This window comes from Octopus sinensis, linkage group LG4 (assembly GCF_006345805.1).
Source record: "Octopus sinensis linkage group LG4, ASM634580v1, whole genome shotgun sequence".
NCBI classification, from domain to species: Eukaryota; Metazoa; Mollusca; class Cephalopoda; order Octopoda; family Octopodidae; genus Octopus; species Octopus sinensis.
The window spans coordinates 16,308,196-16,318,080 of NC_043000.1; the positions used below are offsets into that span (position 1 = coordinate 16,308,196).

The following is a 9,885-nucleotide window of genomic DNA, read 5'->3' on the forward strand; positions in this document are numbered from 1 at the left end:
ATAACTGTTGTTTAATGTTTTTATTTAGAATTTATCCTTTTATGTCACTGCCGTCGACCATGGTAACCTTGACGTCAGATCAGCCTACCCTGTCTTACAAATGGGAACCCCCTCTGAGGAGAAAGAATCTATGAGATATAAAGACCGCTTCTCTGTAGTCATCCGCAATATAGTTCCAGTCTTTCTACTTTAACTTCCAAGAATATAATTTTGAAATTGTAAGTAAATTTTTCATCATTGAAATAGTTAAGATTTTCTACATTTATTGGCTGTTAACTATAATGAATTAATCGACATTATAAAATTTTGACGGCGTAATAATAAATGATGTCACAGGTCTTAGTGATTGGTTCTGTGTATCCGCCATCTTTGTAAAAGGTGGAAGTTTAACCTTGAAATTCGTTTGTTACATCTTTGAATTTCCATTTGCTCTTACATTTCTTAGGAAAATGACAGAACAGAGCGGTAACTCAAAGGAGGATTTAGTAGCGAAAGCAAAATTAGCCGAACAGGCTGAACGCTACGATGATATGGCCGTAACTATGAAAAAAGTGACAGAAAACGGAGTAGAATTGAACAACGAGGAAAGGAATTTGCTATCGGTCGCTTATAAAAATGTCGTCGGTGCACGCCGGTCATCGTGGAGAGTCATCTCCAGTATTGAATCGAAAGCAGAAAACTGTGAGAGGAAGCTTGCGATGGCTAAGCATTACCGTGAAAAGGTTGAACTAGAACTTAAAGCAATTTGTACAGAAGTATTGGTAAGCGAGTAATTCATTTTCCTCACTTTTTTCGTCTTTCGCATCCCCTACTTTTACTTCGTAGTCTATTATTATTATTATTATCACCTGTTTTTTTTTATTTCATTTATAAATCTCATCTCCTTTATTTCGTCTCAATTCGCTGAGTGCAAGCAGCTTGTTTAATGCCACCTAAGGAAGGGAAACCGTTCCTTTCTTAGCTACTCATTCACTCAGCATCCGCTTCATTATGCACTGCAGCCAGTCATCTCCAGACTCAATGGCTGGTTTGTTCCATCTACATCTCCCCCCGAGCTCATAAATCAACCGAAAGTAAGCAATTAAACGAAGATACGATGCTAAAACACTTTATAAATGAATGGATATGTTATTTATTTTGCTTCTCCGTCCTGTTTGGCCATATTTCGTGGTGGTGCTATCGACCAATTCCAAGCTTCAATGCGATGTACAATGGTATTAGAGATAATGTCTACTGCTATGTCAGTGGTACCAGTCGCCGAGTTGACTGCTACTGAATGGCGTTACAGTTGTAAGCCATTTCATCTCAAATGCCACTGATAATAATAAAAGACGTATAATTAGAATAGGAGAAGAAGAACAAAAAAAAAAACGGTTCATCTCTCATCTTTGAATCTTATTGAGCGTCGCTTGTCTGAATTATCTTGGGTTTAATAAGCATTTTATTCTCAATTATCTCTCATCTGAAATCACCCCAACTCAATGGATGATGTCGTAGATTTTTTTTTAATGTTTCTGGGGGTTCTTCAGGTTTCGGGCATCATTATATTTCATTCAGGCTCAGATTATTCTAGAAAATGTGCTTCGGTGAAAGTGGGCGGCAACAGTTCCTCGCATCGCATCCTTCCAACTCCTTTATTTATTAACACCTCAAGCTTTCTCTCCCTAAGATTTTTTTTATTTCCATCTCCCTACCTCTTCTTCTCATTCAATTTTTGCTACTACTCGGTTTAATCGGCTCGTTTCATCGCTGAGATGGGATGGAGGGAGAAATGAGAATGGTGGTGCTTTTATCATTAAAGAAATTTTCTGTGTGGGTTGCAGGAAGTCTTGGAATTGAGTTCGTTTGATGATATATGGTAATTAAGGAATTTCTTCAGCAGCAATGCTGTCCAATACTGAACACTACAGCCAGATGCAGTTGAGATACTGAAATAGGTTCACAATGAATGAAGCGTTAGACCTGATTGTAAAAGATGGGATCGCATCGCTTATCCTCTTGAAAAGCGCCATATTTACCATTTATCCACATTTGTCCTATTTCCTTAAAGATTGTCTTCTATTCTTGATGTGTGTGTGTGTGTGTGTACACACACACACACACAGGTATGTGGTGATGCATTTCTTTTGCTGACCCCTCAATAATATTAAGTATTACTAGAATTTACCGTATAACGGTCCTGTTTTCATACCGAATTCTACATTGGTGAAATAATTTATTGATTACTTCGTAATTAATTAGTTTTACCCCTTAATTGCTACACACACACACACACACACACACATGTATATATATATATATATATATATAATTGCGTGTTTATATATTAGGATTGCACTGGCTTATTATAACATATACGCAGATCCATTTTTGCAATAACTATTGATTTCCATCTTTCGTTGCAATGCAGTTATTTGCTGGCGTCCTCCCCCCCCCATTTGTTTCCTCGTCAATTAATTTCGAAATGTGTTGTTTAATAATGAAATTTAGGAATCATATCCGAATCCCCGTCCCCCCCAAACCTCTTTATTATATATTTAAAACTGTTTACAGATGGTATCAGGTATCTCTGGAATGTGCTTATGGATTTAGCTTTAGATATCACTTGTAAATAATATATACATTAATTTTGGCGATCTTTCGTCTCTAGTAGACCTTTCCGTCGATTTCCGTAAAAAAAATTTTTTTTTTTACATATGGGCTTGCGGGAACTTTTGAAGTAATATACATACATATACACACACACATACATATATATACACATAGACCGAGTAAAAAATTTCAGTTATCTCTTTTTTTCACACATTACTCTGTCTCCCACACCCCATCAAACACACATGTCCATCAATGCTTCCCATGCACGGTAACTTCAAAAGAACTTCCCTCGTCATACAATCGCTTTCTCTTAGTCTCTTTCGCTCTCATTACTTCAAAAGTTCCCGCAAGCCCATATGTAAAATAAAAAAAAAATTTTACGGAAATCGACGGAAAAGTCTACTAGAGACGAAAGATCGCCTTAATTTTTTATACTTAATGTAGTAGTAACCTCATCCGATATTAATCTAACGTATTTGATTGTTCAGGTGATGATGGGCATTAAAAACGGTCTTTAAATTAGGATCACACGACCTCAGGTCGTTACCTAGGCAGCGTCTTATGTCTACATATGGTAGTTTTATGGTCGTCGCCGCTTATATTTTGCATTAGCAGACTTTTTAATTCGATTCTCTACACTAACTGCTGTGGTATATAATAATAAATATCGATGTTAGAATTCCCTAACATTGGGAATTATTAATTTTGTCATTTGTAATATCGTTTTCTGTGTTTGCAAAACATCTGTTAAATGGTTTTAGTTCCGTTCAGTTGTTACTATATATACACACACACATAGGATGTCTTGAATTTTGTGTATAGGATGCCTTTCTTTCTTTTTTTTATACCACCACTTCCATATTTCATTGTACATATGTTGTACAAAATATATTTCCCGATCGGTGGACCGTTTCCCCCTCTACGTGAAATATTTAACCACTGGTTTTTATTTACATGGATAGTAAATGAATTTCTAGAAAAAATGAAATCAGTAAGTCGCCTCCCCACCACCACCGCCGCCGCCCTTCACCTGCGAGGGTAGTAAATTAGCTTCTCTCCAGCCTCTTAGAAATGAGGCTTTTACGTCGAATTTTAATGTTTAAATTATCATAGTTTTGGAACGTCTGGTTTTCTCAATTCTAATTAGCAAACAAGAATCGACTTTATTAGATGAAGTTTTGTCTACATATATTTATATATTTTTTTTTAGTGGATGGAAGTTAAGGCTGTGGGCATGCTGGGACAATCAGCTTCTTTTAAACGTAGTGAATTTTTAATAGTCCTTTTCGTTTTTTTTTTCTTCTATTAAACTTCATTTTCAATTTTAAAAATATACTGTCGTCCAAAAGATACAATTACTACTATATTCGACAAAAGCAATTGTCACTAACTCAATTTAAAAAAAAACGTTACTACAGTCGTTGTTTAAAAAAATACTGGTTTTTAAAAAATCTTTTACGTAAAACTAACATATTGAATTTAAAAATTTTTTAAACTACTCATCTTGTTTCAGAAAAATAAAGTAACTTTTAATTGGTTATATTTTTAGTTGTGATTTAGCCTTTTAAAATGCGAAAGTTATGTGGAAATTTTTTAAGCGTTTTATCAGCCTTGAGAAAATTTGTTTATATACATATCATATTGAAATTTTTTCCTTTTTAAGGAACTTCTTGAGAACTATTTGATATCAAAAGCATCTACTACAGAGAGCAAAGTATTTTATTTGAAAATGAAAGGCGACTATTACCGGTATCTTGCAGAGGTTGCCCAAGGTGAAGAGAGGAAAGGTGAAGTTTAAAATGGTCTTTTTTTTTTTAATCTATGAAATGTAATACGTTTAGTACCTCAATATTTCGTCAAATGTCTCAGCTGTTCTTGTAAAGTCTTATAGATGACTCATAACATTATCAGCTTTCATTTAAGTTAGTGAGAACATTTAAGAACATTAAGGCGCATGAAAAGCGAATTAAAAATAAATGTGAAATATGCATTGATTATTTTAAATAGAAAAATCTGTTGCGGATTTTTTTATGACTTCATCAGAAAATTATGGAATTTACAAGGATTACGAAATTGATGATGAAAATCACAGTAAATATGCAGTGATTGTACGTTGGCTACAATTGAAAATTAGACTTGTTTAGAGAATGTATCGGCTCTGTAACGCCGCCTATATGAAAGACAATAGTCGGCTCTTTTATGCACTGCTGGCTTTTTTTATTTCCATGCTGATTATGAGTAATTTCTATTTTCATATACTGCTTGTCTTATCAGAGCTCTTAAATTCAGGGGAAGTAGTCACTTTTTACTTTCTTTCTCTTAAAATCTTTTCTTATTCGTTTTCCAGGTGTTTTAGGGCACTCACAATGTGCATACAAAGACGCTTTTGATATTGCTAAAAACCAAATGCAACCTACACATCCAATTCGACTGGGATTGGCATTGAACTTTTCTGTATTTTATTATGAAATTCTTAATGCTCCAGAAAAAGCCTGTTGCTTAGCAAAACAAGTGAGTTATGTTTCCATGTTTTTTCTCAAAGAGTTGATTACGTATTGCTCTTTCTCTAATTTAATTCTTTTTTATATTAAATAGGCTTTTGATGAGGCAATTGCTGAATTAGATCAATTGAATGAGGAATCTTACAAAGATAGTACATTGATAATGCAGCTTTTGAGAGACAATTTAACAGTAAGTAATCTGATTTTTCTTCTAGAGATACTTTGGAGTAATTCCAAAAATATTGCATGCTTTTTTTCAGTTCTGTTAAATAAGTGTTGGTTTCAATATCTACCTTACCAGAATCTTAACTGCTATACACATTTTAAAAGAATTTCCATAGTTTCAGACAATTTATACTTATTATATTTTCTGATTTGTGTTGTATTTCACTTAAGGGATTCAGTTTGTTAGCTAATGAAAATAATTTAACCACTTGGGTTTCAATATTGGTTTATTGGTATCTCTTTTTCAATTTTTTTCTAGCTATGGACGTCTGATACACAGTGTGGAGATGAAGAAGGTGGTGAAGGAGGAGATAATAACTGAGATGTGTCTGGCTGCAGCCTTCAGAACCTCATTTGGTCATGTACTAACAACCATCATCACATACTGTTATTACCTATACCAAGCTCAAGATGTCTTACTTTCTAGTTCTGTGAAAGCCATCTGATGGTGATATTGCTGACGATCTTTGCTGAGGCTTCAATTTGATGCCTTCTCTTGCATCAACAAATAAATTTTATTAGGAACTATTAAATTATTTAGGAATTTATTCTTAGCCCACCCATTCTTTCAGATACTTTAGTTAGAATATCAGTGTACTGTTGCCAAATATTAAAATATAAACAGGTATCTTTTTCTTTATACTATGTAGATGTGCCTGTTGGTGTTATATATGCACTTTCTTAATGTTGCATAGTGTTTCTTCATGTGCATATATAAATTAATACACTCCTATCAAGGATTAATTAAGTTGAGCTATTTGCTAGCTTTAATGGGAAAATCTACATTCTTATATTTCAAGTTTAATAAGGTTCTGCTTGGTGAACTCTTCCTTTCCCCTACAGATGGTTATTGATTCCAATCAATCACTCCAGTTAAGCTACTGTTGCACTACGGGATCCAGTAGCCTCAGCAGTGCCTCACTGTATGTGCTGCTCTCTGCACACTACTGTCTTTAGCCAGCTGTAGTGTTTAAGTAGTTGTAGTATATTCTTGTACTGCAACGGTCTGCTGCATCCAGGCCAATCAGAGACTGCTATTCTAGCTAGAATTTAGCTCTATCATTGAACATATCCAAGTGTTGTGTTTTGTGTTAAAGCATGTGCAAAAGTTCTGTGGCCCAAGTACTTAAAATATATATATATATTAACAATGACCAATATTGGGGTGTGACTAGCATTGAGCCTTGTGGCCTGCTATTTCCTCAGAGGTTACTATTTTGGCATGATATGCTCTTTAAACTACATACCAAATAAATGTTCCTTTCTCCATGTGCTGTTGTCCAATACTTTATTGGTGTGAGAATAAAAAAAAAAATCTTCATGCTTTTTACTCCCCATGCGTTTTCATCCAAATTGGTTGCTGAAGAGTTGCTAGCGAAGTTTGTCAAGATTTTGTGATAGCTGGAAAAAGAAATTCAAAATAAATTGTTGGGTAAGGTTCACATTTTTATAAAAGATTTCACTGAGTTAGATCAAACTCTGATGTACCTAAATAAATTCAGCCTGCTTTCTGCCAATAACTTGTTCATTGAAAGTTCCTTTCTTGGTCTTAAGACTAAAAATAACAATTTAATATATTTCTTGGCACTAATTATTTTGAGTTGGCTACATAAAATCAATTCTGTGTTCTTACAATTAAAACACATTTAAGGCTGTTTTTGTTAAGCAGTACTTGTGGATTTGACTTTTATTCTATGCTGATTCTTGCTACAAATTGTTCTCACCTCTTCCCTTTTCCCACTTGGCTATCAGTTAATCACAATTCCTTTTTCACATGAATGTTTGCTGGGAATATAAATTAAGTCATTCGTAGCAACTGCTACATTACCAAAACTTGATGTCGGGTTTTTTCCCCCTTTTCCCTTCATGATAGTGAATTTTTTATTGTACTTGAAGCATTCGCTGGCAAGACTGTTACCGTGGAAATAATGCATTTTGTATGTTGCCATGAATTCTGAAGATTAAATTCCAACTGCAAGTTTTAGCAGTACTTAACTGAAGTGTTTATTTAATTACTGTCTGCAGAAGAAAAAAATTGAATTAGCCCTCAGTTTATTTAATGTCCAGTACCATCTTTCCATTGGAGTACGTATATTTTGTATACCATATGGATGACCTTTTTAGTCATTTGGAAGTACAGTTTGTTTTAATTTTGTTTTTTGCAGAACACACACATTACAAGTTAATAGCATCCATACATGCACACATTCAATATTCCTCTATACTCTGCTAGTGTTCAGAAAATAAAATTGCTTTTGATCAGTTAGCACAAAGAATTTTTTGTACAATTCAGTTCAATATTTGTATTTTTCTCTTAACAGCTTTAAGAAAAGTGAAGACATCTGATAACTCAGATTGTTTTTGAAGTCTGTATGGTTGACTTATTCATTTTTCAAATAAACTTTGCTCATAAGATAACCTGGCATTTTAACCAGCGATCCTCCTTCATTAGATTGATTTTTTTTTTTTTTTTCTTTTTTTTTTTCGACCCTTAAAGTATTTCACAGCTATTGGAGACTACAATAGGTGTCTCTTGCTAGTTTGAGGTGAGAACTTGTGCAGATTTTGGAAATATTCTTTATTGCACCAATAAGAATATGATGAAAAGAAACTAAAGCATTTTTTCTATGCTGCTCGTGTTCATATTTTTAAAAATATATACAGTTAATGTTGGGAAGAGGTATTATACAGATCCTATCTTTAACTTTTTAAGACTATTCTTAAATTTAAGATTCTTGTGAAATCTTTATAGTTGTTGCTCACAAACTCAATTTGCATGTTGCATTTGAAAAATGAATAAAATCAATACAAATAGTGCTCAAACCAATGTAGCACTTTTCTCTAAGTTTTCTTAGTGTTCAGTTAGATTAAAGATTTTGCTTTGAACATTTTTCTTTTTTACTCAGCCGTATAACATTCAAAACTTCTTAGATTCGTCTCTAGATGTAGGCACTGGTTTTGAAAGCAATGAATTTCACACTATTATTTTTTCCTTCTCCAATTTGATAGTTTCTAAACATTAGATTAGTTTTTAACATTGTTAATTAATCAACTCATAATAGTTAACGAAGTTCTGAATTCTTGAAATATTTTAGTACTCTCCTCAATCCCAGTCATTTAGTGTAATATTTTTCTACTTGTCAGTTTATTCTGCTTAAAATTTAGAGTTCAGTTATGTTGGATATATTTATAAATTTTTAACTGAATATTTACCAATCAAAATTAGTTTCAAACATTACTTTTCTGACATCTGGTTCTTATTATCATGGGTAAATGTTTATTTTTTAGCTTCTGCTTTTGAGTTGCTTCTTGCAAGTTACTGTAGAATTAGTACCCAAATCTCTTCTCTCCCAACCATTATTTATATTTGCATGATATTCTCATTTAATGAAACCATTTAAAGCTTTTGATCTCAAGTGAAAATCAGTTTTAATAAAATAAAATGTTTTACCGAAAGACTTTTACTTCTTAATTCTATATTGATGAAAATATTTTTATTTTTAATTTTTATATATTCAATAGTCTTCAGTGGTTATTCAGGCAAAGCTTTTATAGGTTTTGCTATTTGATCATTTTAAAGCTATTTTCCATTGGCTATTTGTCTCAGTTACTGATGAAAAAAAAAAAACGAAACAATTTTTCTTCTGTGAATTCAGTTTCTTAAAGCCAAATTTAAACATGTATTTAAAACAGATCAATTTAGTTTCATATGAAGTAAGATTTGCCTTCAAAATGACAACTTTAGCTTTGTTTACTACTTTGTCCTTATGGTTCTGGTATTTGAACTGGCATGAGGGTCTATTTTGTAAATATGAACTTCGGGATACCAAACTTGATTATCCAACAGCAGTACTTTAACATTAAAATTTACTGGACTTAACTGAATTAAAATCAAATGTATTATACCTAAGTTCATTTTCTAAAAAAGCATCAATAGTGATTTGAGATGTTTATAGCTTATGCTATCAAAAAGGGTTTGAATGTAGCAGCATTAGTAACTAAGGAAAATTAAGTAAAATCACCAATGTATCAATTTAATATAGTACCCTACTTGTCTTTGACTTAAAACAATATTTGACTGTATTTCTGGTATTGTTTTCAGGTAAAATAATTTTGTGAGTTACTGGATATAATTAAATTGGGAGAGAAACTTTTAACACTGGATTTTCTGTCAGCATTATTTCAAGTGTGTATTTACTTGGTTGGCTTAACGTCCAGACGACCTGGTTGAAACAATTTCTGACTACCATGATTGTTAAATCCATTTAAAATGAAAACGAATGCTTAAAATTGTAAGCCAAGTTATTTAGTTCTGTTTTCTTGAACATTAATGGACAATTTAGAGATAGGACATATCTGCAAGTACTGTTAATTTGTCTATCAATTAGTCTTTTTTTCCCCCCTACCAAGCTTTAGAATCTATTTTGTTTACTTGTATTCATCTTCGCAAACAACTATTTGATCTTGATATATTACTCTTCAGGTGCTGTCAATCTTTTCACATGCTACACAAAAGTGAGGTGCTATCTGTTTTGGATAACTGAACCTGTTAGTGCTATGCATA

At 32.9% G+C, this 9,885-nt stretch overlaps 1 protein-coding gene across 2 annotated transcripts; it reads left to right on the forward strand.

Moving 5' to 3' along the window:
• The first annotated feature begins 74 nt into the window (after positions 1-74).
• Positions 75-9,236, forward strand: LOC115210376 (14-3-3 protein zeta/delta). 2 transcript variants are annotated; one of them, XM_029778945.2, is made up of 6 exons: positions 75-218; positions 446-761; positions 4,259-4,382; positions 4,943-5,106; positions 5,191-5,286; positions 5,581-9,236. In XM_029778945.2, the coding sequence occupies exons 2-6, from the start codon at positions 450-452 to the stop codon at positions 5,641-5,643; spliced, it is 759 nt and encodes a 252-aa protein (XP_029634805.1). In that variant the 5' UTR covers positions 75-218; positions 446-449; the 3' UTR covers positions 5,644-9,236. The 2 variants fall into 2 exon arrangements, with proteins under 2 accessions (XP_029634805.1, XP_029634804.1); XM_029778944.2 differs by lacking the exon at positions 75-218 and having other exon boundaries at positions 337-761.
• Positions 9,237-9,885: the final 649 nt, after the last annotated feature.